Source organism: Nestor notabilis, unplaced genomic scaffold, assembly GCF_000696875.1.
Source record: "Nestor notabilis isolate BGI_N333 unplaced genomic scaffold, ASM69687v1 scaffold9485, whole genome shotgun sequence".
NCBI lineage: Eukaryota > Metazoa > Chordata > Aves > Psittaciformes > Psittacidae > Nestor > Nestor notabilis.
This window is the reverse complement of record NW_009928835.1, coordinates 967-18,117: the sequence shown is the minus strand read 5'-3', so window position 1 is coordinate 18,117 and position 17,151 is coordinate 967. Positions and strand designations below refer to the sequence as shown.

The 17,151-nt window shown below is 40.8% G+C and overlaps 1 protein-coding gene across 1 annotated transcript in view; it reads right to left on the bottom strand.

Annotated features, from left to right (window-relative positions):
* The window catches only part of SHB (Src homology 2 domain containing adaptor protein B), a gene marked incomplete at its 5' end in the record, with an annotated part of 43,283 nt that extends 39,414 nt beyond the window's left edge, over window positions 1-3,869 (bottom strand). Inside the window, one exon of the mRNA XM_010014702.1 lies at window positions 3,752-3,869. Within this exon, the coding sequence (XP_010013004.1) occupies window positions 3,752-3,869 (118 nt within the window). The remainder of the gene's footprint in view (window positions 1-3,751) is intronic.
* Window positions 3,870-17,151: the final 13,282 nt, after the last annotated feature.

Here is a 17,151-nt window from a genome sequence, read left to right as displayed (position 1 = left end):
AGGATTTTACAATAACTGACTCATCGCCATGGTGCTGCAGTGCCTATTCAGATGAAGTTACATGCCTGAACAAAAAACATCTTCTCCAGTTACAAGGGAAAATGACACCCAAGACCTTCTGAAGTAGGTGCAGGTTCATGGGAATGCTGTTTTCCCCACACTCCCAGCATTTCTGATAGCTTGAAGCAAGACAAAGCTACTGCTTCCAGCATGTCGATGGGAAGCTCCCAGTTAAGGCAGATGTACTTGCTTTTGCTAGGCTGCCTGTCGTTTATTGGAGATTCCATTGTGATTTAGGCATAGACTCTTACTGCAGTCCCTAGAAAGAAACAGTGAAGTGCAGGAAGACATTTGCTCTTCTAGCACTGCCTGCTTCTAGAGAGAACTCTTAGTTTTCTGCATCCATCAGGCAAAGCACAAAATCCCTACATGTGAGGTAATTAATCTTGCTCACCAGTGTTCTGCAGTAAGGATGAAGTTTATAGAGACAGAATGATAAATACACAGAGAAAGAAGAAAGAAATGAGGATGCTAATACTGTGAGCCTTTGAACAAAGCTGTGAATTTCACTTTGGAATTCTCTAATATCCCCCTTGTTTAACTTCAGAAAAGCTACTGCTGATAAATCTTCATATTTATTAAGGACCATCTGGATGGAGGCTCTGCCCTTCCTCATTGAGCACTTCCTTTAGTTTATGTTCACTTTTGCTGATAGTGCAGAAATGTCATTACCCAAGTTGATGAACGCATTGAACAACAGACAGTACTATGATCCAAATGCTCTAGAGCATCCCTAGAAACAATTTCCAGCTCTTCAGGTCCAGCACACAGATCCCTCTAGTGTACCAGTGTTATGGTTTCTCAGACGAAAGCCAAAACGTAGCTTTGTACCAGCTATTAGGAAGAATAACTATGTCCCAGATGAAACCAGGACAACCAGGTCACCCACACCTGGAGCATGTACATAAACTCATCTGTTCAGTCTGCCTTACCCACCAGGCTTGTAGGGGGAAGACTGGCTTGATTTGGTATTTGATTGCAAATGTTCCATGCAGTCTGAGGACTTAACTTTATTCCTTCTGAGGGGCAGACACACCTGGAAGAGCTGTGACAACACAGTGTTATGGGCACTATCACTCTGGCCCGACATTGTCTCAACTGCTCACTTCTGTTCAAATACAGCATCTCCAGCCACTACTCCTCTGGGGAACTCTCTAAAGCATGATGTATCTCCTATACCTGATCCAAGCAATGCTGCTAGCTTACAAGTTTGGTAACAGGCCTGTTTCTGTGACAGGCCACATATTACTGCAGCAGCTACTGCAGCAGCTACAGACTGATGCTAGGGGAAAAATAAGAATTGAAAGCTTGCATAAGCAAGCGGTGGAAACACCATACTTAGAACACACTTGGATAGACAGTGTAGCTCTGGCAAAGGAGCAATAGGGATTTATACTGCTGGTCTGAGAGAGAATGGAGTCCTTTCAGCAAATAGGCTGGGGATAAGGCAAAGACATAATAGTTCCTGTGGCTCTGGGTGCACACCCAACCAAGATGAGACTCACACTGCACCAAGAACTGAATTCCCAGGGATTTTCTCTGAATCCCCAGTGCAGATTTCCTGAAGACAGGGCAGACACTTACGAATACCAACACTGGCCAGCAGATATGCTTGGCTGTCAGAAGATGACAGCTTCTTACAAACATGCATTTGTTCTCAATAACAAACAGAATTAAACATTTTGAGGCCAAACAAATTGCAGTCCTAAGGTCTTCCTTAGAAGTAATAAATACATAGCATAACTCACCTGGGAAATATAAACTGAACTTTTGAAAACTCTCCAAAATTATGCCTTTGGATTTTCATTTGTCAAGTAAAATGCAAAGGCAACATCCATGCAATTAAAAAACAAACATAAAACCACGTTTGAATACAATGGAATATAACCTAACCTCACTGAGGTTTACAGAAAGAATTTATCCATTTCTACCAGCAATAGGACAAAATGACTGGAAAACAAATACCTAGATCTCAAAACACTAAACATCTTCAGGAAGATTTCAGCTACTGGCTCAATCAAATGCATATTCAGAACACTTACGACATTATACTCAATTAAACCCCAGTTTCAAAAGTGCCTTTAGCATCTTTGAGAGCTCCTCCTGTAATAACATACAAAGCAGATGTAACAGCTTAGTCAGCTGCACCAAATAACAAGGGTGTCCTACAATTGCGAATGTACACAAATTTCTACCCCTTAATTTAGCTAAGCCATTTAAGATTGTCCATTAAAACATCCCATTTATTATCACTAATCTTGAAAAGAAGATGGAATAAGCTCCTAACACTAATCATATGAAGAAAGAAATCAATGCATTGTCAGCTTCATAGTTAAAATTACAAATGCTCATCTTTGCTGTATAAAGAACAAGAACTTATTGGGACTAATATTTCCCATAATTGGGTGGATGCCCATCCCTGGGAATGTCAGGGTTGGATGGGGCTTGGAGCAACCTAGTCTAGTGGAAGGTGCCTCTGCCCATGGCAGGTGGATTGGAATTAGACAATCTTTAAGGTCCCTTCCAACCCAAAACATTGTATGATTCTATTTTTACTTTTCCTGGGAAATTACTTCACTAGAATTAATAGATTTACCCCAATGTGAAATAAAAACTCTCATCTGCTCCAGAAGATACTGAAAACTTCCAAATAATACAGTCTACATACTCCACAGGAGTCACTTCCTGTAGCTCCCTTCAGAAATGCTATTTAAGGAAAGAAAAATAGGAACACTTGCATGAAAAAAGGATCTTTGATCCAACAGCCTCATCTTTCCCCACTGATCAATTTTTCCTGAGGGCAGGAGCTGCCAATAGAAAAGGAAAGCATACAATCAACTTAACTGGGCACAAGAGTGACTTTTACCTCATAATCAGAAAAAGAGGACCTGATGCACAAACCCAGAAAATACACACTTGATCTGCATAAAGATGTGTGTTGACTGAGTAAAATCGTAATAAATTAGAAACACGTGGCCCCATAACCCAGAAAGCTCACAGACTGCACAGCCAACAGGTAGCAAATGGATGCAGATTGTATGAGGAAAATACAGCCACATAGTGCCTGGACAAGCAGCTCAAACAGTCCAAACTCCTGCAACAATGCCACCTTTCACCACCTCTTTATGTGACAGAAAAATGCTACCAATGATAGCATTTCAAGGCTCACAGGCACCCGAAAGCATCTCATTTTAGTACAAAAAAATCCATCAGAGAAGCGAGGAAGGAAAGAAGGAATCTACACAAAGATGCAGCTTTGCATCTCCCTTGTCCAACAGAGGGAAAACCAGGAAGTCTGAAACTGATCGAGGGGAAAAAAAGGCCATAAGCAAACTGACGAACAGTTTTTTAGTGAACTAACACAATGTCATTCTTTGGTCGTCCCTACCACGTACATGGATGAAAGCCTTGACGTTGCCAAGCTGAGCAACACGCACTTCAACTCCCCCTGCTCACAGTTTCATCTTTCCACATGACAGTAAAAAACATCTATATTTAATAGTCAGGTCCAGAGCAGTATTTCTAGTTAACGAGGCACATGCAGGCATATGAAAAGCTTCCACAGCATTCACTGTTGACTGAGCATCTTCTGAAATGTGGTTTTGCATGCTAAAGAACATTTCTGTTTCATAGCAGCCGTAATATATGCACATGAACTGCCATGATCACATGTTCAATTATCTTTTCTTACCAGTCATGATTCTCTGGGCTTCATATGGTTCCATATACCCAGTATTCTCCCCTTTTCCCATTCTGTTCAGCTCACTTTTGGCATCATATGGATCTGAGTAGTCATCAGCTATCAATACCTGAAAGACAGGAAAGTAACTGTTACTAGCATCTCCGGCCAGATGTCAGTAGCACCCTACCAGGAAAAAAAACCCCACGGTTTCACACAGCTGCATCCTATGCCATCTTCTAAGCACAGTCTGAGTTCAGAGGACAAATACACAACTGCCACAAATCAGTTATTAAATGGTGCTGAAATAGAAGTGTACTCCTGTTCATACCAGAAACCTCACAAGGCAGACTCTGTTTCAAAGGGTTTCTGACTAGCACAAGATATGGAATAATTGGGATGCACAAATTAGAAAGATCCAATCAGTCCACATATTCGATCCAATGCAACTCTTATCAGAGAAGTTTGCTAATATTCAGAAAAAAAAAAAAATAAAAAATAAACCCCACTTTCACTTACTTCACTCCCTCTGCTTTTTATGTGTGTCAGCTACAACTGAAAATATTGCTAAAATTTTTCAAAGAAATACTCAATGGCTACTGTTTTCATTACATTAATAAAAAGCTTTTTAATTCTAGCTGTCAGTTGAAAAGGAACAAGACACAGAGCATACTTCTTGTTTAAACTCAGTTCCTCGAACCCATCTGTGCCATTCTTTCTCTCAAGGGAACATTGTACTTACTTGTATTTTGTGAACTAGAATAATAGGTAGCAAAAAGAAATTATCTGTCAGAAGAACAAATTCTTCTGGAGTTTAGAAAATCTTACTCCCTGCCCTTCATTACCATGGCACTCTGAGCCCTGCACAACCACTGTACGCTGTGTGAGTCCCACTGGTTATGGAGGCTGTTAAATCAGTTGATTAAACCAACAGGAACCATTCCTCCCTGTTTTTCAAGGGGTAGAGTTAATCTGGATTTCTAAAAGCTGGTAAGAACCAGAGTAAAGTTAAAAATCCTCGTATGAGAATTACTGCAGAGCACAGAGATGTAATGTAGGACAGACAAAAGAGAAAGCAGAGGCAGGCCTCAGCATCAGAATACCCACAGAATCACAAAATAATTCAGGTGGGAAAAGACCCCAGGACCCCTCACTCAAAGCGGAGCAAGCCTAAGAGGTTCTGCTCAGAAGGCCTATTCTCTTTAACAGGAATTTTTCAGCCAAGACTTTTTCTGTCCCACCAGTTACTTTACATCTTTAGGAGCAGCACCAGTAAGACCAACAGCTTCTATCTTGCCAACAAAGAACAGGAAGCACATTGCCAGTGAAAAGACTGAAGCTGCATCTGCTTCTGTCTCCTGCTGCCAGCATACCCCATCACACAGAGCAAAGAAGAGGAGACACATGCGCTTCCAGACCAAAACCTGCACAAAGGCCATGCAGTAAATGAACACTACTGGGAAAGGCACAGATCTCCTTTAATATCAGGGAACAAAACATGTAACACAGTCAGGCCCTGAAACACTGTGACTTTATACTACTTATTTTTATTATTTAAAAATAACCAAGCAAACAAAAAAAAAACAAAAAAAAAAAAAAAAACCCACGCCAAACAAAAACCAACAACCAAAACCTACAAAAAAAACTCTGTCAACCAAAAAAACCCCACATCCCTCATCATAAGTTCCCAATCCCTGGACTACAGATCACTTGCAAGCACATCTCAAAGAAGGGACATTTTAGAAGATGTATTTGTTATGACTGAACTCTCAGCTGTGAGTGTCAGAGCAAGACTTAGCTGCCCTACAGCCACAGGTCACCAGCTGGGATATTAAAGTACCTGGAATTAATGTTTTAATAGTAAATTAATTGTGCTTTCCTCCACTCCATGTTTAAAGTGACTGGAAGTTTGTTTGACCTGAAACCACCAGACTGACATGGAAAATAGAGAGAGGAAAAAAATAGTCCTTTCTCTCACTAACTGTCCAAAATTACAGCCTCACTATTGCAAAAACCAGTTAAACCAAAGGAAAAAAGCCCCTTCCCCCATGTCTGGCAACATATCCCCAAGCAGCGAATCAAGTGACAGCAGCTGCACACACTTAAGTCAAAGACAACAATGCATGTCAGGCAGCAGTAATTTCTCCTAGTCACGAGGACAGTTTATGTCCCAAAGTGCTGCATCTGAAATGCCATCCATTTAGTCTTCTGATGCAATCCTGTCAAGAGCTGCTGGGTGGTAGTACAGCCTCTGCACTGCTCTCCCACTACAAATGTTGACAAGTAATACTTGGCAATCCTTAGCATAACTGTACTAAAACATGAAACAGGATTTGAACAAAGTTATTTGTTATTTCTTCTTCTCCATTTGCCAGAAGTATACTAGGAGGAAAATTATACATACATAAATATGCTGTCAAACATGATAAAAGTCAAAACTGATTTGTTTTAAGCATAATGGTAACCTATTCAAGAGCTTTACTGTACCAAACATGAACAGGACTAAAGTAACTTATTTATTAATCAGAAAAGGTTGAACAAAGCCAAAGCTGCTTTCTAACAAGGAAATAAAAAAAAAAAAAAAAAAAAGTAAGAAGGTTCAAATCCACATTAACTTATTCTTGTTTTTATCATTATTATTATATTTTATTATCTGAAAATCTGTAGCAGATCAGACTGTGACTGGAAATATATCCACTACAGTAAACCCTGGAATGAAAATCTCCCCTAGCTTAGACAGTGGGTGTAAACTGTTCCCCTTCAGACGAGTAATAGTGTCACAAGCACTATGAGATTCTATACAGCTCACCATAACTATGTTTTCAGTCAGGTCACCTATCAAATTTGTCAGATGGGCAAACTTGTTCCCCTGAATGACTACCAAAAAAAAAAACTTCACCAAAACCAACAACAACAACAAAATAACAAACGAACAAATTCCAAACCCACTTCTCAGCACTCAGTCATGCAGAAAGAGCCATCCGATTCACCCTCTAGAAGCTGTATATCTGTATTTCCTTATTAAGAGTAGCTTTACAGCTCTGAGCTGTGCAAGGGCTTCCCACGTGACTGTAACTGTTTCCATATATTAAAATTTACTAATTCTCAGCCTAGATATAGCAGCTGGCCAGTGCCAACATTTCATTTCTTCTGTACTTGCTAACAGCTATAATTTTACCCTGCTAGGAACTCTCAAGTCTTAGTACCTCTTTGAAAAAGAAACCTTCATTCAAAAAAGGCTTGAAAACCTCAGATGAGTATGCTTGTTAGTTCTATTATAACATACCTACTGTAAATGCCTAAACTCCTTTTCACAATCCCATTATGGAAGATTTCTCCTGTTCTCATAGAGAAAAGAGGTCCTACTCTGCAAGTCTTCGTGTCACCTCCCCACAAATTACTTCTACCTTAGCAAGCTCATCTTCCAAGCCTATATGGAGTAGGTCAGAAAAAAATCAGACAATATACCAGCAGTCTTTCAAGGAATGACAAGGTTCTGATTAGAATTCTGAGGTTTTTTACTCATGGTAGACATAACAAACAAAACATTTGCTTCATGCCAGAGGTATGAATGTGTTGTCCTCCTACCCCTTCATGCCATCCTCCCAAAGCACAAGCTTGCCAATGTTACATGGAGGTTCTGTTCACAAGCCTGTGAGTATTCCAGCTATATTCCTTGCATGTCCAACGGAAGTCTCTAGATCACAATCTTAAGCACTTCTTCGCCATGTGGGGAAGGAGAGCTTCATGCTGTCAGCTCTCCCCCACAGGCATGCAGAAACAGGCATTTCCATGTGATAATCCAAGTGTCTCAAGTAGTCAGGCTACCCAGGATCTAATGCTGTACCTGCCACATATATACAATCAGAGCAGTGGGGGCATGCTGAGGTTTTGTAACTGCAGGCTAGAGAGGGCATTCACACACAGAGTCTGACCTTTGGGGCAGGACAACAGTAAATTTCTCTCCTTTCTACCAAATCCAGCCACCTTTCAAGTGGGTCCTACCTTTCAAAATGAACCACAGCTATCAGGGAATCCCCAGAAGGCCTCAGGCAGCTGTTCAAATTCAAAATTCATGTCTCAATTGGCTGCATTAGTTAGGGATATTATTAAAAAGCTGCGGCTTATCTCTTAATAGAATTCAATTTATCAGAGTGGACTGTGAGCTGCTGCAGCTATTAATTCCTGCTCTATACAAGCACTTCCTTTGGCACCGCTTACGCATGGTATTATTTTCTATCACGCAGATCTAGTAATAGTAACTTGAGGCATGAGTAACTTCAAGCTAAAGAAACTCCAAAACATAAATAGAAATGCACTGATCAAAAGTAAGTGAAACTTGCATTTGAGCTTCCACAATCAGAGAGATCAACAAGGATTTAGGGAATACTCACAGGAGATCTGCCTAGCAGGTTGTTAAAACTCAAAGGCAAAAGAAAAGGAGTAATGCTCAGTTTCCAAACAAACTGACAGCTCTAGCTAAAATGTTAGAGATAAAAGATGAAAAAAACACAAGCTCCCCCCTCTCCTGCCCCCAAAAATTAAATACAACGTGAGATTCTGGTTTACTTCTTCAATATAAATGAACTAAGGTGCAAGCTTCACTTTAGGTTTTTACAGTCTTAAAAAATACCACTTAAGACCTACATAGAGTATTATATTAAATACAAGTTTGAGCAAGTATATGCATACACAAAAGCATGATTTGCACGTGCTGCGAGAGGAAGACAACAAAACAAAACAAAACAAACAAACAAAAAAAAAACCAAGCCAAACAAACAAAAAAAAAAAGGCGTAATTTTTCAGATATCTCTATGTGGCTAAAAACACATTTTAAAGGTAACATGAGAACTTATCACACTGAAATAAACCCTTCTCTGAACTGAAAGAAAATACAAAAGATCTACCCTTGAAACAGCAACTTCAGCACAGAACTGTTTGTTATTTGACTGATTTAGTGGCTATCATGATAAAGGACATATTATTCTGGAAGCATCCAAGAAGAATTACGATAAATAACATGAAGCAGAAAACCAAAAGACCTCTCCTGCCAGACAGACCTTTGGGACATTTATTATGGGACACTTTTCTGGGGGAAGATTTACTACTATATACTATATGTTACAAATATATTACTAACATATATTTACTTTTTTTTAAAAAAAAAAAGGACAAACCATCCTTTCTTGTCTTGGATTTTGTGACTGGTAATTAATTACAGTCAACGTGACCGTCAGCAGAGATACAGAAGACAAGAACACCTAGAAATTGTGAATTTGTGTCAGAGAACAACACGGCTAACACATTTTATACAATGTAATGAAAAATTCTCATCCTTTCTGAAAATTTATATTCACAAAGACCTGTCACTAGCTGCAGTAGAAGTCACTCTATCACAGAATCTCACAATCATTAGGGTCGGAAGGAACCTTTGGAGATCATCTAGTCCAACTCCCCTGCCAAGGCAGGGCCACCTGGAACATGTTCCCCTATCTTCCTTTTGTTGCTGATACACTTGTAGAAGCAACATCTTGTAGAAGCAACAACTTGTAAAAGCATCCCTGCAGGCCCTGATGTTGTTAATACACTTCTCCCACTTGGCCTGTCCCTTTTTCCACCTCCCACAAATTTCCTTCTTGAGTTTAAGAAATCACAGGACTCATTCACACCTTTCGTTTCCAGAGAGGGATACATTCCTCGTCGAAAATGTAACTGAAGCACAGTTGGGAAAGACAGATCCTAAATTTCTCTGAAACAGATATGGACGGGTAAGCAAGGTGGGAGGAGAAGCCAGTATTTAATAACAGGCTTTCAAGAGCTTCTCTCCTATACACAAGGCTTAGTTTTCAGAGACAGTGAATTGCTCTTTGTGGTTTCCACAAGTCCACACACTCACAGTGACAGAACCCAACTGCTAACACACTGATACATAAACAACCGTTACTGACTGCCTGCCTCCTCATTTCTCTTCCCTATGCTCTTGATTTCCCAGGCAGTAAGTGCAGTTCCCCGCTATCCCATGTGTGTTCCTACAGCAACACAGGCCAGCCAGATGCTCCTGCTGCAAGTTTAAAAACAGAGTTCTACCTGCTTCCCCAGTAAGGAAAGGGTCCTTTCTTCATGCATCCACCCTACTATTTTAAGTCTGAATACACCTTACAGCATCTACCAACAGACACAAGAGTTATGGAAGGAAGGACAGATAGAGCAGTTAATGGGTATTGCTCCCTTCAGGAAACCAGATCAAAAAAAAAAAAAAAGAAAAAGAAAAAAAGAAAAAAAAAAAGAAAACAAAAAAAAAAAAAGTCCACCACCACCACAAAAAAATAAAGAGTATCCCATGCACTGACATTAGCAGAACATGTTTTGTAAAGTCATTTTCTGTACTTCTTGCACAATGCACAGCTACTCCAAAACCACACTTTATGTCTGTTTCCTTGTCCGTGGACTGTTTTACAGTAACATTTACAGAAACAGTGACATATCCAGGAAGATCGGCACCACAGTCCCTTTCCTCCGTAGCCCCAGAATCCATCATGTGCTGTTTCAACTGCCAGGTCTCATATTACTTCCTCCACTTCAGCACAGTGCCTAGCATACTGCTAGTCAAAGATACAATCACACTGACACATAGCAGCTAAGGAATGAGAATTCTTTGCCACAGGGCAGTGCTTTGCATGTACGACCGACAGTCAGACACTACAACCAACTGTTGGTAGCCAAGGACACGTACCAAGATGTTTAGAGACACAAACATCTCTCCTATACCAAACAGTGTCAGTGAGCTTGGGGAGCAATGGAACTTGTACAAAAATATAGACTAAGCATTCCTTGAGTGATCCAAGCAAATACAATGGCAAACTGGCCACTACAAAATCAGACTGCAAAACATAAATTTACTACCATACTTGATGGTTAGAAAAACCCACAGATTCACCTTTTTCCTTTCTGGATCCTTTATCTTCATTAATAAGACTAAGCGCCATTTACGTAAGTTCTGATACATAGTCTTACTGTGCCTTATTTCTCATTCAGAGTTTAAATGAACTTTAAATCACAATAAACTGCATAACAATATTCTGTCTATAGAAAGTTTACTTCTACATTACAACAGTCCTAATGCTCCCCATTTGTTGTAAGTTTACCTTAAGCTGATGTGTAAAAAGTGTAATACAGACCCTCTTTCTTTATCTGAACAGTTCTGAAGTAAAGGCTGCAGATAATGTCTGTGCTATCACACAGTATTAAGAATGCTGTACTTATGGTGGCCCAGCTGTTGAAACAGAATTGTGAAATGCTATTTTAGCTGTGCTTAGTGTCTCAGTACTTCTGTGTTCACACGTAAACTTAACTAAGCCCAGTCCTGCATATAGCCATGTGAAAATTCAGAGTTCAATCCATAGAAACAAGCACAATTCATTCCTTCTTGCTGATCAGCATCAGTATGTAGCACTGTTTAGCGTCCCTACAAGACCATTCTCTCCCATTGACTCACCCAGCAATGCCCAACTGTATACACATGCACTTGACCTGAACAAAGTTCTATTCATTCTTTCATGCTTTTGCAGAAGAAGGTATGCTTTAGAGACTATTGTCAGACAAACTCCACATTCACTTACTGCACAGATTCATCTACAGAATGGGGAAAACATTCCAGCTTGACAGAGCTGTACCTTAGATACTGCAACAGTGTCCTTACAGAAATGCGCTACATTAACACGTCTGTTGGCAATTCTCAGGCTCCAGTGCAGTTTTTGAGCATCAGAGTTACATTGAGACTTAGGTTCCATGAGATCTCTAAGGACAATTAAACCACTGTTCTGGTCAAATCAAGGGTAATATGAAAGATAAACCAGGTTGTCCAGGGCCTTTCCCACACAAATTTTGGAAGTCTCCAAAGACAGAAGGTCCACAACCTCTTTCTCAGCAATATGCATGTATAGATATGTAAAATAATATGTAATAATGACAACTACGTACTTTATGAATTGATAATATTTTTATATGTATGTGTATTTACATGCATAAACCATTTCAACAGCTGCCACTGTTTGTGCCCTCTTCCACCTTACCTTCAGCAACAGGAGCATGTTGACTCCTCCAGCACACTAAATGCTCTGACTTCAGAGTGGTAGGAGATCCTCTGTGCAGGCTTTCCAGATGCCAAAGAGCCACTCCATGATACAATGCTGCAGCCTTAGGAGCATTGGTTCTTCTCAAAACCAGCATGCAACAAGCCACAGGTTGGGTGGAGAAGTGATTCAGAGCAGCCCTTCAGAAAGGATTTTGGGGTGCTGGTGGATGAGAAACTAAGCATAAACTGGTTTCAGTGTGCACTTGCAGCCCAGAAACCAACCGTGTGCTGGGCTGCATCAAAAGGAGTGTGACCACTTGCAGTACTGTGTGCAGTTCTCGTGTCCTCAACACAAGAAGGACATGGAGCTGTCGGAGCAAGTCCAGAGGAGGTCATGAGGATGATCAGGGGGCTGGAGCACCTCTCGTATAAAGCCAGGCTGAGAAAGCAGGGGCTTTTCAGCCTGGAGAACAGAAGCTGCGTGGAGACCTCAGAGCAGCCTTCCAGTATCTGAAGGGGGCCCAGCAAGGATGCTGGGGTCTACAAGGATGAAGCATCCTACAATGGATGCTGAACAGTCCGTACAGTTCATCAGGGACTGTAGTGATAGGACAAGGGGTAATGAGTTCAAATTTAAACAGGGGAAGTTCAGCTCAGATATAAGGAAGAAGTTCTCTACTGTGAGCGTGGTGAGACACTGGAACAGGTTGCCCAAAGAAGTGGTAAATGCTTCATCCCTGACAGCACCCAAGGCCAGATTAGACAAGGCTTGAAGCAAACTGGTCTAGTGTGAGGCATCGCTGCCCATGGCAGGGGAGTTGGAACTGGGTAATCTTAAGGTCCCTTCCAAGCATAACAATTCTATGATTTTATGCAGTGAGCCCAGAATCTAAGCACATGCTTAGGCACTAGCTCGGAGCCCAGCAGCTATGTGGATCTCTTGGATTCACGAAGATATCCTAGTACAGAAACACGTTCATCTTGCATGCTCTCCTCTGAAGCAAGAGAGGGTATACATGAAAAAGTGATACAAGCATGTGTTCTTGCTCACTGGGGGAGAAGTGAACATGGTTCATAGACATCAGATACACAAGTTGCATGGGAAGGGGTGAAAATAGGACAAATGTCCACCACTATGCCCAGTTCCCTTCTGAGCATTTATACTGCACTACTAGCCCCTTATTTTCAGAATAAATCCATGTGAAACATGTTCAGTTAGTCTCCCACTAAATAGTTCAATAAGCACATCATAGTTCAGAAGGGGCAAATCAGTCTTCTTGCTTGAACCCAGCAACTGAGGTACTTTCTTAAACTGGTCTGGACCCACTTATTGCAAGGGTATACACAATACACTCTTCCATAAGAGTGTATTCCCTCAATCTCCATGTGTCTAACTGCTTCATACTTCTCCCTGATAGCCTTTCTCTCCTTGGATCTCTCTGTGTCCAGAACTCTGGAAATTTGAATGGTTCCCAGAGCTGAGGCTGTTCCCAAGCCGTTCAGTAACTGTAGATGCCAGACACGCTTGTAACTGAACAGCCTACACATTACTTAAAACAGCCCTAAAGTCACTAGGACTCCACAGACTCATGTAATAACTGAGTTTCTTTCTTTCTTTCCCTTAATAATGAGACTGACATTTGTGAAAAAATGCATTTCAAGCTGCATTATAGCAACATGAGATGAAAAAAATGCAGCCTGCCTTTACATGTGGCCTTGTCCAAGCCATTTATGCAGGCTCACAAGACCAGTGGCATCTTTTTCTGGAAACCTTTGACTCAAAGCAGAGCCATCTGCCAGTGGGAACCATGTGCAAAGGGGAAGTTTGTTTCAGAGTAGAACCACTTCTAAAGCCTGACACCCTGTTTAATGGATTAAACATGCGAATAAGGCACAGAGATACATTTGTAGTTTACAGTCTCTAGAAACAATATACTTTTACATAAATAACCCCAACACTGCTTAGACATCTTTTAAGTGTTTTCTTAGTGTACCTCAAAATACCAGCTGCTAGATTCTGTCAAATACACCTGCCTGTTCTCACTTGCAAGATCAAATAAAACTTAGACCTTCTGTGTACAGAAATAAGACAAACATCTTTTCAATTTTTACTAAGATATTTTAATTATATACAGATATAAATAATGTTTCATGGAGCCTAAGTATTTTTATGGAAGATCTTAAAAGTTTAAACAGCATTTCTATAGGGGATTGCAATGTCAGATAGGTGCTTGTTTCTTACATAACGGGCGGAAAGCTTTCAAGGAAAACAGCTTCAGCCCTCATGCTTAGCCAGATTTCTGCACCACACACTTCCATGCTGGGTCCCATGGAAACAAAGGGTTTTTTTCTTATACAAGTATAGCATTCGCACAGACTTTGTTTTTAGACCTTTGTAAAGCAAATCAGCAACTAATGTTGCCCTCAGCAGTTTCCTGCCTGCCTGCTGCTGCAACTCATCACTTACATCCTTTTGCACTGGATTAGTTCTGCTTGTGCCAAACTGAGCTATTTTCTACAGCATCAGATATGTCCTGGGGAAATAGGTCTTGCAACAGTGTCTTCTGCATTCAATATCCAGAACTGCTGCACAGATCTGCCTCCACCACACCGAAGGAATGCAAAATGCTGCTCATTATGAAATAGTTATCTTCTAAAGGACAAGTATGCTACAATCTGATATTTTAAATTTTAAATCCTAAGAACTTCCTCCAGTGGAGTTCAGTTGGCCTTTGAATAGTGTTCTAGGTTCTTTAGCTGCAAATCCAGGCAGAGAAATGTTTAGGTTCAAAAAAGTGTAAGAGATGAGAAAATATACAAAGTATCCTTTCACACGAACACTTTCCACTCAACTATTACTACTATTCTGGATTTACACACACCATACAATGCCATATAAAGGAGAGTCGCTGAGCAGACTTCAAGTCATTCTTTTAGATCCTCAGTTCACCAAGGGGTTTTTCTGTTGAGTTGATGTTAAGCCACGTCTTGTATTTATTCTTACATAAACACAGTAGCCGCCAGGTTGTTCCAGCACATAGCCACATGTTGTTCTGGCTTGCCTACACTCATTTGTTTGCCACAGGAGAGCTAGGAAGTTAACATCTCCCAGACCAGCACTAAAAATGGAAGCTAGTAATTTCCTAAGTTGTTCCAGCTTGCCTACACTCACTCATTTCTCACAGGAGAGCTAAGCAGTTACCATCTCCCAAGCCAGCACCAAAGGCAGACATCAGTAGTTTCTTATCCCCCATACTGGAGGAACTGAGCTGCTTCTGCCATGAATTCTAACATAGCCTGCTCTCCCTTGTTTGAAGATAAGCATCGCTGTTAAAGCCCTAAAGCCTGCCCTATAGCACCACCTGAATAAAAAAATCCACCCACCAATTTGAGTTCAAAGACACCTGGCAATGGTGACTCTCACTTGGGCATCTGTTGTAGAGGTTAGTCACCTCACTGTTAAAGATGCATGGTGGTTTGGTTTGTCTACTTGAACTTTAGTCAGTACTTCTACCTCTATACATCAAAGCTTCCTGAACCCCGGATACATTACATATCTGTGGTTACTTTTACAAGCTGTACCTGGAATCTTGCAAAATACAATCATGCCTGCCATTGTTTTTAATGTCCATCTCCTTTACTCCCTGAATCAGCTGATCTATCATTTTTTTTCCCTGGGAATTTTGACTAACCTGTCTGTCATTATTCATACTTTGCCATTTGTGCTTTATAAGTAACCACACCAAACAAGCACCTTCCTGAATCTCCTTCCCATTTTAGTAACTCTTTCAAGTTTAACAGACAACTGAGCTCTGCAGACAACTCTACAGTCACCTTTACTGATGACCAGTCACAAAAGTTACGAAATTGCTCACTGAATTTGTTGAAAACCATACTTCCCACTTCCCAGTGAACATTCAGAAAACAGCACTCTATCCTTGTATGCAAAAAAGAAAAAAACAGAGGTGCTAAATGCACACAAGCATTTAACAAACATTAGTGGATCATTAAACACTAACAAACTTCTATGATGACAGGCCTTTATGGCAAGTCGAACTTTTTTTTCACTCCTAAGGTACATGGCTTAAGCTATGCTACTCACAGATTTTCCACCCTCGATGTTTTTAACATTTCTATCAACTCTTCTGAATGTTAAACCTCTAGCTTTTTTGATAACGTGCTTACTGTCCCCTCTGCTATAGCCTTCTTACAGAAGTTCATTTCCACTTGCTTTGCCACTGAACTAGACACACTCTGTTAACTAACACCCTCCTTTTTCTCCTTAGTGAATGACAGGTGTAGTAGAGAAGCAGTTCTCTGCCTGCCCACTATGACCATAGCTTACCAGGTTCACCTGTCAGGCTTTACATTACAGGGCTGTGAAATATGAGACATTTCATTTCCATTACTGAGAGGAAATAACACAACTGAAAAAAAGGCAAGCTATGTAGCACATCACAGCCAAATTCCGTTGCGGGTGGCAGCAGACACACTTTGCTTTTGAATGCAGGGACAATTTTATTTATCAGGCATATTAAGATTTCCTGTTTGTGATATACAGTTCTTTCTCCCAAAGACAGAAAGAATGTGACTATGAAATGAGTGTTCTGTTTCTTCTTGTAGTAAAACACAGGCTGCTTGTTCAAAACAAATTTTAGAACCCGCAACGAGGGCTTGGGAGCAGCACAGAGATTTACGACCACACAGAGTAGCAGGTTACCTAGCAACAGATGTAGTTTCTGCTTCAAAAATTGCTTCAGTAGCATCATGGTTTAAAACCCAGCCAGCAACTAAGCACCATGCAGCCGCTTGCTCACTCCCCCTCACCAGGTGGGATGGGGAGGAGATTCAGAAGAATATAAACCTGCAGGCTGAGATGAGAACAGTTTAATAACTAAACTAAAATAAAACATAGTGATAATAGAAAGAATACCAACAATAACGATAATAGTAGGAAACAACAAGAGAAGAAATAAAAGCACAGAAAATCCAAGTGATGCACAATACAATTGCTCACCACCCGCTGACCAATACCCAGCCCAACCCAAGCAGCGATCTGCCCTTCCGGGTGACTCCTCCCAGTTTATATACTGGGCATGACGTGCTGTGGTATGGAATACCCCTTTGGCCAGTTTGGGTCAGGTGTCCTGTCTCTGCTTCCTCCCGGCTCCTTGTGCCCCTCCCCACTGGCAGAGCATGAGAAACTGAACAGCTCTTTCTCAGGCTAAGTGCTACTGAGCAGCAATTAAACCATTGGTGTTTCATCAGCATTTTCCTCAGACTAAAGCCAAAACACAGCACTGCACCAGCCACTAGGAAAAAAATTAAGTCTATCCCA